General features: G+C 34.3%; 1 protein-coding gene across 1 annotated transcript; it reads right to left on the bottom strand.

The window, feature by feature from the left end:
- Positions 1-74: 74 nt before the first annotated feature.
- On the bottom strand, positions 75-10,631 carry AGR3 (anterior gradient 3, protein disulphide isomerase family member; the record flags this gene model as incomplete). Its single annotated transcript, XM_081079704.1, has 6 exons — positions 75-199; positions 632-695; positions 939-1,015; positions 1,541-1,593; positions 5,968-6,031; positions 10,526-10,631. The coding sequence occupies 6 exons, from the start codon at positions 10,629-10,631 to the stop codon at positions 75-77; spliced, it is 489 nt and encodes a 162-aa protein (XP_080935830.1).
- Positions 10,632-18,624: the final 7,993 nt, after the last annotated feature.

Genomic DNA, 18,624 nt, shown 5'->3' with positions numbered 1-18,624 from the left:
TCTGATTTGTGGATACCATCATTGGTGGGGATTTGACCCCTGGTAGAAGGACTGACCCCTCTAACAGTCAAATGTCAGCTAGTACCACTGTTCAAGATAATTTCTGAATACTTACATATTGGTAAATCCTGAGGTTCATATGTATATAATCTATTAGAATATCTTCCAGTTATATCAGCTCTGACTGTTAAAGAAGGATCTGCCAAGAAAAAATAAGTTTCTAATATATTACTTAAAATGTTCTTAAAATCATTCTTGCCTCTTACTCTAAAACAAATGTGAAGCAAATTTATAAGCAAAATCAGTTTTTATACATGTTAGTTCGTGATGAGTTAACTTGAATTCTCATTTTAGTGTGTCATAGCTCTCTGTCAATATAGTTTGGGGGACTGTATTGAAATTACATTGAGATATTGATTTAATAACATCAGTTAGTTAAAAAAAATATTTAAAATTTACATGTAATAGATATAGTGAATTTTGGTTGTAGAACTAGCAAGAGCTGTTATTGACTGGGTTAGCAATGTCTTCCCTTTTTAAAAAATAGTACTTAAACTAGCATTTAAAAATAAATGAATGCAAGAATATTTGTGATTTTGTAAATCTGAATATAATGAGATAACACACATACCCACAAACATGATTCTAGGCACATATAGTCCATCAGGTGATAAATTTTTATCTGTGGTCTCATGCTAGCAGGAGAAGAAAAAAATTAAATGTTATTGGATTGGATTGTTTTTGACAGTTGATTTTGAAAATAATTTATATGAATGAAGTTTACAGTAAATTACATATTTTGGCCTTTTATAATTCTATATAATATTCTATATCCACCAACACTTTATAGCTCTTTTTGTATTAAAAATAGAAAAAAAAGGGGATTCAAATTTTCCATTGAATTGTGATATTAAGAAAACACTGTAGAGGTCATATACCATGAGATTCAGCATGATGAAATTATTCTGAGCCATTTCTTGTATTTCTTTATTTTGGGCAAACACTTTTTTTAGTGCTGTGGGGGAAAACATAATGAACACCAGTCAGTTTTGAGGATAAAGACACCTTCAATAGAACATAGCAAAATAAAGCTAGTATTTATTTGCATCTATAACTGGCATGTAAATACTTCATTGGCCCATTGTCAACTTTGTCTCTCATTGGGAAACAGTGAATGTCAGAGTCTGTCCATAAAAACATTGGGGGGATAATCACATTAATGGAGCCACCAGTTAATTTCATGTAACTCATTGACTCATTGGTTATAACAACATCTTCTTTCAGCAAGTTTCCCCCCCCCCTCTTTTTTTTTCTTGATGGGAGGAAGAGGGAAAAGTAATTCTAAAGGACATGTAATATAAGTATATTCAATATATTGCTAACAATCATTGTAATCTTTAAGCACCTTAGTGAAATGGTAGTATGGTTGTCTTTTTTTTTCTCGAATGAGATTTTCTGAATGCTGCCTTATCTATTCTTACCAGGTCACTTTTTCTAGTACATACTGGAAATACAATAAGATCTCAGGAGCTAAAATTACCTTGGCAATATTGACAGTCCTCCAAGTGATGAATGACCATCAATGGCTTGTTACTAAACAGAGAGAGTGTGGAATTAAGTCAAGTGATTAAGTCTGAGTCAAAATGTACAGTGAAATTAGATTTAAACTTTTTGTATTTTCAGTGAGACTTAAAGTGCAAATCTGACTGACAAATCATAGCAATGTAGTCGTAGTAGTGTTACTGAAAATATGATCGGAGAACTTGGCGCATCACCAGGTAGCATATTAGAATTAGAATTCTCAGCCTCCATCCCAGGCCTACCCAATCAGAATCTCTAGGGGTGGAGTCCAGGAATCTGTAGCTTAACACGCTCACCAGGTCATTCCTATGTACACTATAATACAGTGAGAAAAATAAAAGTCTATGCTGTCTCCAGAGATGAAACAATATTATGAACAAGGCATTAATTTCCAGCGAACATCTGGTATAAGATGTCAGGGTTGTTTTTTTCTTTTTAGTTTTCACCAAAAGGCTATTAATAGTTGACTGTTTTCACATCCTTTCATTCTTGTAACAACTCACAACAGACAGTCTCAGTGAGAGTTCCTTCTCTGTACATTTTTCAGTTTCACTTTGATTTTTACACTCTGAAAAAAGCTTTCATGGTGACTAATTGACTTCCCTGCTCATTAGGATAAGAGAAAAAAATTAGTGTATTAACTATAGTGAAGGATAAAGGAGTTATGATTTGGGTATACAGGATGTGTTTTCTTTTTAATGTTTAATTTTGAGAAGATGCTCTGTACAAAAAGAGATAGACTCCAATGTATATGTATTAAGCATAAATCTTTTAAAATCAACAGAGGTAATCATATGAAATACTATAACCCTATTTTTTTTTTACTTCGGTCTCAAAAGTATTAAATAACAAACTTGGAATTATTATTAATTTTATTTAATCCTCATACTTGAAATATAAGTAAATTTTAGGTAAGAATAAATCCTACAACTCACCTTTTAGGATTTATGACATAGAGGTAAAGATAGCATTTGCCAACAACTTCCAACTCATTGGTGAAAAAGCAGTCGAAAAATCCAATGAGTGAAATATCATTCCTAATTTTTTAGACAGTGAAGTAGGGACAGCCTAAACAAGGGCTCAAAACTTTTTCAGCAAAGAGGTAAATACATAGTAAATATTTGAGGTTTTGCAAGCTATGTGGTCTCATTCACAACTATGCAACTCAGCCATTATTGCAAAACAGCCATGGACAATATGTAACAAAATGAGTGTGGCTGTGTTACAGTAAAAGTTAATTTATGGATACTGAAATTAGAATTTCACATAACTTTCACATGTCCAAAATACTGTTTATCTTTTGAATTAAAAAAAATTAATCTAAAAATCATCCTTAGGTTACAGACCAAATAAAAACAGGTGGCCCCTGTAAAATCTCATGAACTAGCCCACCAGATCATGAGAAACTTGAGTTGAGTTGAGAGTTGAGAGTTGAGAGAAAGTAAAAATTTGTGGTAGCTGTACTTCAGCATTATTTGGTAAAACACATCTTTTAAAATTCTACATTTTTTCCTTTTAAAATAGGTTACAAATTCAAATGGTTTAAAATCTAAAAGTTAAAATTTTTTCCTCCCACTACTGCCTCCGAAAAGTAAGCAGTGTTACCATTTCTTATGTTTCCTTCCAGAAGTTTTCAGGTCATATTCCCAAATATGTACATGTGTATATATATATAAATATATACATGTGTATATGTATAAAATATATATATCATATATAATATGTAACATATATATGTTTATATATATGAATAAGCACATGAATATCTACACGTATATGCATACATTTATGAAAATGCATATGCTTATGTATATGAATATATAAATGTATTTTATATGTCCACATGTATGTCCATGTGCATATGTATGTATATATTTCTTTTTTAAGACTACAAATACTACTGCACTATGCACATGTATTTGCATTTTGCATTTTTAGCATGATGTAACATCTTAGATATCATTCCCTTATGCTTCTATATAATATTCCATTACATGGAAATTCTTCAATGTATTTAATTAGTCTGCTGAAGATAGATATTTAAATTGTTTCCAAATTTCTGTGTTTTGGTCATTTCCAAACACAAACACTGCTTTGGTGATTTTATTTATATATGATTTTCCATATGGGTTGTATATTTGTAAAAAAATTTCCAAAAGTCAAATTTCTGGGTCAAGGAGTATATGCATTTATAATTTTGATACATATGCTTTCTTTATTTTTATTTATTTTTTTTCAAATTTATTTATTGGGGTGACAATTGTTAATGAAATTATATAATTTCAGGTGTACAATTCTGTATTACACCATCTATAAATCCCATTGTGTGTTCACCACCCAGAGTCAGTTCTCCTTCCATCACCATATATTTGATCCCCCTTACCCTCATCTCCCTCCCCCCACCCCCCTTACCCTCTGGTAACCACTAAACTATTGTCTGTGTCTATGAGTTTTTGTTTCTCATTTGTTTGTCTTGTTTTTGGTTTATATACCACATATCAGTGAAATCATAGGGTTCTCTGCTTTTTCTATCTGACTTATTTCGCTTAGCATTATACTCTCAAGATCCATCCATGTTGTCACAAATGTTCCTATATCATCTTTCCTTAACTCCGAATAGTATTCCATTGTGTATATATGCAGACTGGTGCAGCCGCTATGGAAGGCAGTGTGGAGGTTCCTCAAAAAATTACCATATGACCCAGTAATCCCTCTCCTGGGTATCTACCCAAAGAATTTGAAATCATTTATACATAAAGACACGTGTGCTCCAATGTTCATTGCAGCTTTGTTTACAGTGGCCAAGACATGGAAACAACCAAAATGTCCTTCGATAGATGAATGGATAAAGAAGTTGTGGTATATATACACAATGGAATACTATTCGGCGATACATATGCTTTCCATGGAAGGAGTAGGGCGGGGCCAGAAGAGCATCTAGGATACAAAAGCTAAGTGCTTTCATTTTGCATCGCAGGCACCTCTTTTGCCTCCCACGAGTATCAGCCCTTCCCTACTCCAAGAATTTAAAGAAATAAAATTTTGCAATAGTATCTTCTAGTACCTTAATGGCCTCATTTTTATAATTAAATCTTTGTAATTTATTGTGATAAAATCTGAGGCATAGATACAAATTGATTTATTTTTTCCCAGATGGCTACCAGTTTCTCTCTAACACTACGAATAATTATTTTACATATTCTATCTCCCTCACCCCTGACCTAAAAATACCACTGTGTTTTGTAAAAAATTTCTGTAGTGTCCAGTTTTATTTCTATTTGATTCATTTGATTCATTTACTAGTAACATATTGTTTTAGTATAGCTTTGTCAAATGTTTCATATTGATTAAGGGCTAGTTGTGGTGATTGTAGACATCCTCATCTTATCCAGACTTTAATGGGATATTTTTATTTGTTTTCCCACTAAGGATGATGTTGGCTTTTTTGCTAGGATGGGTATTTTTTGTTAGGATGAATGAAAATAAATGAGTATTGTTAAATAAAAGTTTTTTTTTTTTTAAATCAAACATGGGTTTTGCATTCTATTAAATGTCTTTCAGCATTTCTGAAGATAGAATATACTATGATTTGTCTCCTTATAAATATTAAGTTATTTGAATCAATTGATATCTTAATCTTGAATCTTCCTGGCATTCCCAGACTAAATCTCACTTAATTGGGGTGTATTCTTTAAATGTTCTGCTGGCTTCTCCTTGATAATATATTGTTTATTACCCTCTTATTTGGAAATGATTATTCTGTAGACTTTTTCTTTGGAAATATTTGTCCAGTGTTGAGACAGTGTTTTATTCAATTCTCATTTGGAATCTTTCCTTCTTAAAAAGAGTATTATAATGGAATGTTCTTCAGACATTACATAAATTCTTTGGGAGCTTTGAGAAAATACAACTTTCTTTTCTCTATCCCCAAAGATTTAGTATGTCTGTAAGGATAAAAGTTGTATGACTCTTGGTCATTGAGTGTAGAACAGTATGTGGCACAGAGCGGTGGCTACTCAGTAAGTACTTGACTGATTGATTGATCATGAATATGGATTCCAATGAAAACTCCAATGATCAGACTTGAGAACTGCTATTGTACATCAGTTTTCTGTTTCAGTTTGTATGATGCCTAATGATTGGTACTGTTTTTATACAACTTATATTCGAAAGCTTGATTGAGTAATTAAGAAATCAATACAAAGGCATTTAAATCTCTTGTGTATAAAAAAACAAAACCATTCTAATGGCAATTCTTAGTGTAAACAGCATAGAGTAGCAGAGCAAATACATGGGTATTCTTTCAAAAGCTAACATGCTACTTTTGGGCTCTTCTTTAAGGAGGTATCTATATGATCTGTCAAAATTAACTGAGAGGTGTTTTACCTTTTTTGAATATGAAAGAGACCTTCTTCATAAGTCTGTACCCAAGTGATATCATCTCCCCATCCTAAAACAGAAGAGAGAGAAATCAGTGCATTAACTCAGGACCACAGCAGACCTCTGAAATGGACATGTGACAAGAAGCTGTCTGTCGACAGATGTTTAACTAAGCTACCAAGCACTTATCTGACATATGATACGTGAGTATAACTAGAGATGAAGAGGTGGTGTCCTTTCAGATTATAGTACTGAGGTTTTTGTCAGTGTTTCCAACCTTAAGGCCAATGGCCTTGAACCCAGCAAGTGCTCAATAAGCACTATTATAATTAGTGATGATTGAAAAGACATCTCTGCACCATGCAATTAATCTTTGCATACTTTTTAAGGCTATCGGGAATACTTTGGAGTGTACCACACAGTGCCCTCCTATCTTGAGTGCCTGGTGAGGCTTGACCCCTTTTAAGTAAGTATATATCATGAATAAAAGGAATTCCAAGTTGAACTTTGAATTTTGACAAGGAGAAAATTCTGGTGTGGGAATTTTATGGTTGAGAAACACAGGTGTTCTGGAAGCATCCAGAAGAGTGAAGGAGAGGGAAACAATATAATGAGTAGAGAGAGAACCCGGTAACTTTTTAAAAAGTGATATGGGTAGTTGGGAATGTGTATTAAAGATTAAAGAATAAGATCATTGAGCAGAAGAATGAACCAAAAAAAAAAAGTCCAGAAATATTGCAGAGTGTTTTTAGGAAATGTCTTGGTCTACAGATGAGAAAGATCAAATTAGTGTGAAAACAGAAATATTTGCAGGCTATTTTGGACCCAGATTTTCTTATATGTTTCAAATGTCAGACTGCAGTATTTGGTTCTGATATCATGGCTAAAAGGTTGCCAGGAGTTATGAAGCAGAATTATAAGCAAGGTAAACACAGTTCCATGATTTTTGCTTGTTGGTTTGTTTTTGTTTTGTTTGCTTTTTGGGAATAGCTATATTACAGTATAATTCACATACAAATACAATTTGTGCAGTCACAGTGTACACTTCTGCATATTCGCAGAGTTGTACAGGCCTCATCATAATCAATTTTAGAATTTTTTCATCATTTCGGAAAGAAGCCCTGTACTCTTCAGCTATCATCCCTTCATTCCTCCATCTCCCCCATCCCTATGAAACACCTACTGTACTTTCTGTCTCTATAGATTTCTTATTTTGAATATTTCACATAAATGGAATCATACAATTTGTGGTCTTTTGTAACTGTATGCTTTTACTTAATATAATGTGTTCAAGGTTCATCCATGTTGTGGCACACATTAATACTTCATTCCTTTATATGGCCAAATATTATTCCATTGTATGGATAGACCACATTTTATTTATGAGGTAGGACAATTAAGTTCACGAACTCATCCTAGAAAAAGTGCTACCTGCCTCATTACTCAATATCACTATGTTCACCTTCGAAGTACTCCCCTTGGGAAGCTATGCACCGATGCCAGTGCCTAGTCCACCCTTCAAAGCAGTTTTGGAACTCTTTTTCTGGAATGGCCATCAGAACTCTCATCGTATTACCCTTGATGTCCTGAATGTCATCAAAATATCTTCCCTTCAATATTTCCTTTATCTTTAGGTAAAGAAAGAAGTCATTGGGGCCAGATCAGGTGAGTAGGGAGGGTGTTCCAATACAGTTATTTGTTTACTGGCTAAAAACTCCCTCACAGACAGTGCCGTGTGAGCTGGCGCATTGTCGTGATACAATAGCCATGAATTGCTGGCGAAAAGTTCAGGTCATTTTTGTCTAATTTTTTCCTGCAGCCTTTTCAGCACTTCCAAATAGTAAATTGGTTAACTGTTTGTCCCGTTGGTACACATTCATAATGAATAATCCCTCTGATATCATAAAAGGTTAGCAACATCTTTGTAACAAGTTCGTGAACTTAATTGTCAGACCTCACTATTCATTTGTCAGTTGATGGATATTTGGGTTGTTTTTACTTTCTGGCTTTTACGAATGATGCTGCTGTGAATATTAGTGTACAAGCTTTTGTGTGGACATGTTTTAATTTCTCTTGAGGATCTGAATTGCTGGGTCATGTGGTAGCTCTACATTTAATAATTTAAAGAACTACCAGACTGTTTTCAAAGTGGTTGCACTATGTTACACTTTTACCAGCAGTGTTGTTGGTTTGTTTTTGCCTGATTTTAGTATCTTAACATTGGAAGACACGTTACGTTAGTTTAATACCTTACCTAACTATAATAATCCTGATTTTCTTTACAACTGTGCTTGAACGTGTGTTAACTTCATATCACAATTTTTATTAAATAAGAGTTATTTTGAGAACAGCCACTGAGACTGGGCTCCTACTTAATATTTTGATTCTGTTCCAAGTATCATTCAATGCTGGAACTCCAGCAACGGGAATAATTGCTAGTTTCTGCTCCTGTTCAGCTTAGTCCCACAAACATTAAAGGAACATCTGCAGTATGCCTTTCTCCACTTAGCACTGGGTGTACAGAGGTAAAACAATATCATCCCTGCTCTCAAACCATTCATAGCCTTGTAGGGGAGCCACATTGTATTACAATTTTGTGTATATATTTTAATGTCATAATTACAATAGGCCAAAAGTGATACAGTTTAAACTCTCTTCAGAGTCTCTGTTCATTAGCACAATTCTATTTCCAGCTATGCTTGCTTGTCTTCTGAGATTTTATTTATTCATCCAATACGTATTTATTGAGAACCTACCATAGCTAGTCACTAGGCTGGGTGCTGGGTATCAGGTAGTTCTTTTGATTCAAAAGGATCGAAATAATTTGGGTGGAGTGTCACTGTTTTTTTTCTTTTTCTTAAAGTTTTTATTACCTTTTCCAAGTAAGCTTCCCTCTTCTTAATGCTCTTTACTTGTTTGCTGCTGGCTCCTGCTTTAAGGGGCTCCATGTGCTACTGTATATGCTGTACCCAAACTCCTCCCTCTTCCCTCTGTCTTTAATCCTCATTCATTCGGAGCTTCCTTCTCTCAGATGTTTCCTACCTGCTAATAGATGGTAAAAGGCTTAACCAAATGTAAACCAATTCTTAATAATGGAGTTCCAGCTGATGTCATTTTCCTTATTAAAATAGTTTCTAAATAACTGGACTCATCAATTTCTTTAAAATTTACTATGCATATTGACCAAAAAGTTCACCAAAAAGTTTAATAGATACTTGAAAATGAATGCAGAAAATGTTTGGGCCTTATGGCCCAGTTGTAGCATGCATTTTAACTCTTTCCTGGAGCGTCTTTAGGACAATGACTAGTTTAGTCTGGCACTTTCAGGCTACAGAGCTCATTGTTTTATAACTATAGTGTTTATATAAAGACAGAACATGATAAATTATACTTAGGAAAATATTTCCTTCTTTCATTTTATTTGCTTTGCAAAAACTTACTGGTCATTTTTGTTTATAGTTTCTGTGATTTTAAACTGAAGAAGAATTAAGTAACTGGGCGGGACTTGGATGGATAATTGGCTGGCACTCAATCTACCTGTTAAGGAATGAACGAACTTGGAAAAAAAGTCAATATTTTAAAATGTGAAATGATGCTGTAATTGGTCTCCATTTGTTTGCTCCATTCACATCACTGTTTCAAGTAGTGTTACATGTTTTGCAGTTTGTACTACTAATTTTAAATTAGCTATCTGGAGACAAGTGATGTTGTTCCCATGTTGATTACCTGGAAATGCAGGAAATAAATTTAAGGATTTTCTTTATAAAACGATTCCTTGCAGATGAAGATATATTTGTTTCTTAGGCCCAAGGAAAACAGTAAGTACAGAAATGTTTTCTAAACACGTAGCTAATGATAGAACTAGATCATCGTGTCTAAAACCACTGCAGCTGTTTGGGGAGCCAATATAGCAAACACTTGGTTAACCAAAACTCTCAGAGGGAGGGGTAAAGTATAATTTTCTGGGATCCTTGTTATTTTTTTGTCTGAATAGAGAACGGGGAATTGGAGCAGATTTTGAGGGATAGTCATTGCCTTTAGGACATTGTTATGACATACCAATCAATATTGTTTTCCAGATCTCTGGTTATTAAAGCTGTAGGCTAGCAAACCAATTTTCCTCTATTTCTGTAAAAGATATAGCAAATTGTTATTGTTTTACACTTGGTTTGGTTCACGTTTTAAAATCAACTGATTCTGCTTTTGTAGTTGCTGTTTTTTTGTTTTGTTTTTTAAAGTTTCTTGGGGTGACAATTGTTAGTAAAGTTACATAGATTTCAGGTGTACAATTCTGTATTACGTCATCTATAAATCCCATTGTGTGTTCACCACCCAGAGTCAGTTCTCCTTCCATCACCATATATTTGATCCCCTTTACCCTCATCTCCCTCCCCCCACTCTCCTTACCCTCATGTTTTGGTTTGTTTTGCCTATTTTAAAGTGGTAAACAACAAAATATTCCAGTTAATTGAGTTTGCTTTATAAGGAGATTATGGGTAAGAGATGAGGAATTTTAAAATAATCCAAATGACTGAGTTTAGGAAACAAAATGAGATTCCAGTACCTCTTGCGAGTGTCTGAGGAGGCCTCTTCTCTTTTTTGATTGTAATGGAAAGGTTAGAAGAAACTGCGACCAGCAAGAGGCAGAGGGCTGAAGCTGAGTGTAACATTGTGTGTCCTTGAGAACCCCTCTGGAGAAGGTAGACGACAGAAAATAATTTTCAGAATCTAGCAGGTTACTTCAAGCTGTCGTTAAGACATTTGTTACAAGTCAGACAAAAGCTATGCTGACAGATGGCTCTGCTTGTGTGAGTTGACACAGTCTAACCTCCTGGAATGTCATTCGCATTTTATTTTAAAAATATTTTAAAAATGCACCCAACTCAATAAGTGTCCACTTGGTAAAAAGCCATATTCTGGGCATTGTGGGAGCAGCACAATGAAGCTGAAAGAGAACTGGATTGGGGCACTCAGAGCTCATTTCTGAGGGCATTCTAGTGTTCACAGCTCTACAGTGAAACTCAAATAAGATAGGATTTGTTAAAGGTCTTTCATCTCTAAAGAATAATGCAATGGTGACCTCTGGCATGCATAAATATTCTTTCGATTCTTCTTGATCTGATAGATTAAAATAACACTTTAACTCTATGCCAAAGTAGTAAAATTAGGCATGAACAAATATTGCCTGCAATAGATTTCAGAGAAAAAGTGGAAGACAGAGATTCTGTTCTTCAGTTCCTTGATAGTCTCTTATCTTTCTCATCCTTTCACTTGTTACTCAGCCTTTTACCCCTCAGTTTAGTCTTGCTCTTTCTGAAATCAAATTTATTGTCATATTGTTATAAATATATGTGTAAAGAAGAACAAACCTGCTGTCTGTAGTTCTCCCTTGGTTACTGGAATTCAAATGGCTTTTCAAATCAATATACTATCTTAAGATATAATCAAGTCTAGAGTTGGACCTGACCTTAAACTATTTGATAAATATTATTTGTAGCATATAAAACCCATGTGAAATAGTTGACATAGCAGTCATGAAATCACCTCAAAATATGAGCTAAATGTACAGAAATCATTCATGTTTATTTAAAATTCCTTTAAAACCATTTTTCTGTTGACTTACATTATTTAGTACTGAACTTCCTACCAAAATATTGAATGACTGTTTTGTGATTCTACCCAAACATGACTATTGCTATATGTAACTGTATTAGGCATTGTGGGAGAATTGAAAGATTAGTAAGACAAATGCTCCTTAAAATAATTTACTGCTTGACACTGGTAATAAGATCCTTATGTAATAGAGCAACGGTTAATAAGGTCAACTTGGTGGTGGGGAGGTTTATAGATTCTAGGTTTCTCCAGACACTTCCTCATTCCTCTCATTGTAGTATCTTTCCCTTGCCAGTGATGTTTCCCTTCAGTTCCCCTTTGGATTGAAAATGGTTGTCACTCCAAGCTAGCCCTATTTAAATCATTTCCCTTCCTACTCTGCAGTGAACCCCATTTTACATTTTTTTGTGTTCAATTATGGAAAAACTCTGTTAAACAATAACGATGGTGCATGATAAGGGCCTCAGTTTAAGTTCTTATAACTTATTAATACCAGAAAACATTTCAGAATGCCATCTTTTACCTTAAGGACCGGTTATCTTGTACCTTAAAGACTGAAACAAAGAAAGGGTCAATTTTACTAGGGGATAGAGAGAGCTGACTCTAGCACACAAAGTGCAATGAAGGGAAGGCAAGCTGTGTCAGGTTGAAAGTTGCCGTGGAGAAACTGAAGCAACCATCTAGGACAGGGTCTTAAATCTGGAGGAAGCATCAGAAAAGGTTCTTTATGGTAGAGATAGAGATAAGTAGGTGGAATCAACATTGAAAAAGAAAAAGTATAACTTCACCATTTTCCTATTTTAAAGCTGCCAAGTTTTTTTTTCCAAAATTGAAGTTATCATTTATTATTGTCGAAGACTGTTCTAGTTAAAAAAAAATCAAAATACCAATTTTCTATTTTCCATTGTTTGATAAATGGTAAAAATAGATATTAAATACATCCGATGACAAAGCTGACCAATTTACATAGTGTTAGTTTTGAATAAGCAATACTTTCCTTAAAGAAACAGAACTTGAACTGCTGAGGGTTCTCTAACATCAGATACATGGTTCAGTTGCTTGGGGGGCACTGATGAATAACATGGTAACAACCCTAGAGCAGCTTACAGCACTTAGGAGGCACATAACCAACTGTCTACAATTAGATGTTATAAACATTGGCCAATTAGCATTTTCTAACACTAGTGTTTTACTTTTCCAAAGTAATTTGATGTCAATTACTTAGATATTATAGAAAGATAAACTATAACAACATTTAAAGGAGAACAAGGAAAAATAATTGTTACTTATAGCATCATTTTTGAAGGTTTTTTTTCAATGCCAGTTTATTATAGTATCATTAACATAAGCAGAGAATAAAAGCATGAAGGCAGCAGAAGACATCCAGTTCACTGAAAGAAAAATATTCAGGTCCGTTGAATGCTCCCTACACTTTACTGAAGATCTCACTTTTGAATAGTGACACACGGATTACTTAAATACTGTAGCAGAGCTTGACCACCGATTATATAATCAGGAAATTTTGCTTGCTTACCTGAACTAGCCAGTGCTCTTGCTGGAAGTGTATTCTGGATGTTTCTGGTTTAAAATGGGTGTGGATTTATACACACACACAAACACACACACACACACCCCTGACCTACAGCCCCACCTGCATCGAAACAAGAGCAGTCAGTCACCTGCAAACTTAAAAAAGGGGCTTGTCTGAAAAACCCTGTGTTTCATCGCAGTTCTCATGCTTCTCACGCTAAAAAAAAACTCTTCTCTCTTTCTCTAAGTTAAGATTGAGTGTCCTCAGAAAATGAGGCCAAATACAATCTTTGGGCTTTTTTCTCGTTTACCTTTTACTTCCCAAGGTAATTTAATGTTTGGCGGGAGTTCAACACCAGAAAAAAAAAGTGGGGAGAAAGGAACTGGTATGAATGTAGGAACTGTGTGTACACCATTGTTCTTGATGAAAGTTCAGTGAGGCTTGCAGATTAGATATAAAGCAAACAGGAATTCCTAAGGGTTACTCTGTTTACAGGTATGCAATTAACCGCTAAAGAGACCAGGTCCTTTTTTCTTCAGAGAGAGAGAGAGAGAATGCTGTTGTAAAATTCAACATTTTAATAATTTTATTACAGTCTTAATAAAAACCTTTACCTTACTATACCAAAAAATAGGAAAACAGGCAATAAGATAAGTTTGTTTATATTTATCTAATAGCTATATTTTAAAAAGTTTTCTAATTAATCCATAATTATGGTGAAACATTTTCCAAGTATAGAGTTGTACCAAATAAAAAGTAAAATTCTCTTCTCCCTTCACCAGTGCTTTCCTTGTGCACCCCACCAAACACACACACACACACACACACACACACACACACACACACACACACTTTCACTACCCGGAATTAATTACTGTTAAAATGATCTAGGAGAGGGTTACCAAATCTGGCCCACCTGTTTTTGTACAACCTGGGAGCTACGTACTGTTTTTACATTTTAAATGATTGGGAAAAATCAAACGAAGAATCGTATTTTGTGACGTGTGAAACATGAAATTCAAATTTCAGTGTCGATAAATAACGATTAGTGGATGGAGTACGGTCATGTTCATTTCCTTATGTATTGTCTATGGTTACTTTTGTACTATAACAGCAAAGTTGAGTACTGTGATGGGAACTGAATAACCTTGCAAACCCTAAAATATTTGCTATCTGACCTTTTACAGAATCCGGTTGTTCCCTAATCTAGCCTATTGTTCAATAATCTTCCTTCCTTCTTCCCTCTCTTCTCTCTTTCCATTTTCTCCCTCCCTCCCTCCTTCTTCTCTATCAGTCATTTTGTCTAATTACTCAATATGTTAACAAATGCATTGTTAAAGGGGGGCGGGTGATGGTTGTCTTGCTTCTGACATTAAGGTGAGTGTGCTTCTCGTATTGTAACTTCAGACACAGCGCTGGTTTGATTCACTACGTTAAGAAGGGAGACATTTCATAGTCTTATACTACATCTCTTAAAAGCAGGTATGTTGGAGTTTGTTCTACAAAGATGGATGTAGGGGTTTTCTCATTTCATATAGTAAATTTATAGTTTTCTTAATTGAACTTTCCTTGTGGTCCTGAGAGAAACCCCATGTAGCCAGGTTGTAGTATTCTCGCACTATACCACTAACTTATTTATTCGTTTCAGTTGTGCTTTCTTTTTTATAAAGGATTCTCAAAGGGACCCTTCCTTGGGACATTCTATTCAAATAGAATTCTTTCTGCTGAAGGTTAAGAAACTTGACTTACAATTTTAATTTCAAACCCAGAATTTCCAAGCAAAGAAACAACTGGGCAGTGATCCTCTTACAGAGGAGGGTGGGAATGCTTTCACCTTGTTCTTGACAAGCAGTGGTTTATAGAAAATTCTCAAAATCTTCTGACATCCCTGTTAAACTCCTCAGATAATGTATTTTAATAGATAATGAGATAAGAACGAGAAAGAAGTCAAATACCTAAGAGGCAGTGAAACTAAGTCCTATGTCTGAGCTGATCAAAATCATTTGTACCACCCACTAGTGTAACCATGTAACATGTCCTCTAAAACAGGACAACTTTGAGAGTAAAAGGAATTATAATCTATTGGAATTATATAATTTTAAAAATAAGATTTTGAAATATATTTGTCAGCTAAAACTGGTTTTCTTATATAACAGATCACAAAGAGTACTCTTGAACATAATTCTCAAAAGTTAAAAATTTAAAAAGTACATTCATGCACATTATGGCAAAATTTAAAAAATTATTCTTTGTATATGTTTGTTAATTGGTTTCTTAACCATACTTATCTCTGATACTGGGTGGCTGGTATTTTCTGAAGATTGTTCTGCTGTTATTGGTCTTTGTTTTTTCAATGGGATCTTATATTTACTCTTTTTATAAAATTGCCTGCAATCACCTTCAAAGTTGTCCTCATGGTAAATAGTGCAGTTGAAATTGTCATCAGCTTCAGTTGGTACGTCTCTGTAAACCATACTACTTTTAATTAAGATAAAAATTTAATTTTTAAAAATTAATCTTCCTGTAGGTGCTTGGTTACCTGGTAAGCTTGAGAAAATTTATTTCAGTGGAGGATAGTTTCAATTCTAATTTTAATCTTATTTAAAAATTATCTCAAAGACTGTTTTTAGTCTCTGTTTAGAGTCCTTTCTTCAATTTTATAAGGTGAAACATCTATTTTATTTTACTTATTTATTTTTTAACATTTTTTATTAGTTTCAGGTGCACAAAACAATGTAATAGACATTTATCATTTATCATTTATATCCCTCACACAGTGACAACTCCCCTCCCCCCATCCACTATCCCTCTGACATTGCACACAGCCATTACATTTCCACTGTCTCTATTCCTAATGCTGTACTCCACTTCCATATATATATATATATATATATATATATATATATATATATATATATAATTATAGTTGACATTCATTATTGTTCAGCTTCAGCTTCAGGTGTACAGTGCAGTGATCAGGCATCTACATGATCCCTGAGGTGGTCTCCCTAACGAGACAAGTGTCCATCGGATACCCTACAAAATCTTTACAACATTATTGATTACATTCCCCAAATTGACTTTCGTATCCCTGTGGCAATTTTGTGTTTACTGACTGTGCTTTCTAATCCCCTCACCTTCCCCCTTATCCCCACCCACCTCCCATCTAGCAACCCTCAGTTTTTCCTCTATGTCTCTGAGACTGTTTCTGATTAGTTCATTCATTTATTCTTTTCTTGGAAACATCTATTTTAAATGTTTTATTAAATTTCCAAGCTATAAAATTGTAGGTCCTTTCTATTTCATTTGGGAACAGAATAGTAATTTATCCAATTAAATAAAGGCTCTTTAATAAGTCACGATAGTCCATACTTGGCGTTAATTCTTTCAAGAGTAGTGACCCATATTTTCATAAAATTAATTGGTTACATAAGGCATAAGTTGAATTTGGGGTTAGGATTTATCTATCCACTTTGTGTATTAGTGTGTCCATCTGTCTGTTTATGTTTTAGTTTGTCAGTATCTCAGAATAACAAAAACAGTACAAAAAAGTCAACAGTGAAAAATAGATCTCTTTCCCACCCACTTTCCAGTCTATGCACTTCTAACTAGAGGCAATAATTATCAACTACTTGAGCCTTCTTCCAGAAATAATTTCTTCATATTCAAGCATGTCCCTATCCATTTATAATCTATCAATCTATCTATCTATCTAATTTATTTATCATCTCTATATATCTTCCTATTTTTTATTAACACAAATGGTGTCATTCTATCAATATTTCTGACCTTCTATTTTTGATAATATTTAATATCATACTATCTCAGAACAGGTAATTTTATGAAACTAATAAATAAATGAGAAAGACTATTCTGTAGAGAACATTTAACTGTCTTTATTTGCTAAATCCTGTAGAAGAAAACACTTAAAATATTTTTGTTTCTAGAAAAAAAGATTCTTTGGATTAAAGGAATAGCTATCTCCAGAATTTGTTATTGAGCAGTGTAATGTTATCACAAACATTTAAAATCATAGTGTTTTTATAAGCCTCTCATTCCTTTTTTCACTCTGATCCTGCCTGTGCTATTTTACAGAAATTCCTTGAAATTCCTTGAAATTTCAGTTCGGCTAAATATACCTTTCTGTAGTTCACAAAGAGTTAAAAAAATGCTTCCCTTATAATATTCAAGGGAGAGTTTAGAAGAATGTGGGCTCCAGTTACTGTCTTGAATTGAAAGTTACCATTTATTCCACTTTGCCCAAGGGTCCAGTGATTTTGCCCAAGCTCACAGTGACAGAACGTGGTTTCAAACTTAGATCTTTTGAACCCAAATTCAGTTTTTTTTTTCTATTAAGGGAGGCATCAAACATAATGGTTAAGAGTGGGCGCCCTGGAGAAGAGGAGAAGACAGGTTCTAATGGCTAGAAGAGTGGTCCCATGGTGGGCAAGGATGGAGAACTCATTCTCCAAGGTTGACTGAAAGGAGTCAGAACATGAAAGGAGTCAAGAACATGAAAGGGGGATTTTTAAAAAATTACACACTACACTGTGGAACCACTGATTTTAATCCCATATTTCATAATTCTCCCTCTAACATTTTCATCATTGCCTTAACAATTGTCATGACAACGTATTACATATAGTAGTCACTTGATCATGGTCACAGTGATCATTTTCCCTTTGCACCCAGCCTCCAGTTGTCCTGCTCAAGGGCCAAGTGGTCTGGGTTCAAATATGGGATAAGTAGCTACTGCAATCCCAAACAACTTGGTGTAAATATATAGAAATGATCATAATAGCCGTCTTACAGAGTTGTTGTGAAAATTAAATGGAAACGAACATGAAAAGTGACAGAAAGTATACAGTACCTTCCTAGACATGTCCTAGTCTGGAATAGACTCTCTTGTAGTTACTGGAGATAAGACAGAGAGTACAAAGTTCAAGTTGCTCCCTTTTTTGGGAAGAGATAGTAAAGGAATATAAAAAGTGATATTTGATAAATATTAGTTTCCTTATTTATACCTACAACTGTTATTCAAATGAGCCCACTAAGTCTAGAAACTAAGTAGGAAAACTCTTTATCAATAAGATGCCCTGATGTAATATATTATTAGGTATAATATATTTAGGTGAAGGGGAGACTTCTCTCAAGAAACAGCCAGTTTTGAAAATTTGTGATTCAAGTAGTTTCAAGTAATAATTCCATTTTCATTTTAAACAAATTTAACTCAGTTTTGGTCATGTTTTTCATGGCCCAACAAGTTATTCTAGTGAACTCTATCTGCTGAGCAGGTGAGGTTATAACCTGAAGAGCCCAGTCAGTTAGGAAGCTTGACAGGGGCTGGGCTGAAGATATTCTCTGATTCTGACATTAGGTGTCACTACAATCAAGGGAAAACAGAGCAAGCAAATGCACAGTTATGTGGAACTTGAACTTGGAGGGAAAATTATACATGTTTATATTGTGGTACAAAGAATCTGTGACATCAAGATTTGCATTCCACATTGCCATGGCAA

This window comes from Rhinolophus hipposideros, assembly GCF_964194185.1.
Source record: "Rhinolophus hipposideros genome assembly, chromosome: 18".
Classification (NCBI taxonomy): Eukaryota; Metazoa; Chordata; class Mammalia; order Chiroptera; family Rhinolophidae; genus Rhinolophus; species Rhinolophus hipposideros.
Note: the sequence above shows the minus strand (reverse complement) of the source record. Positions and strands in the feature narration are given on the sequence as shown.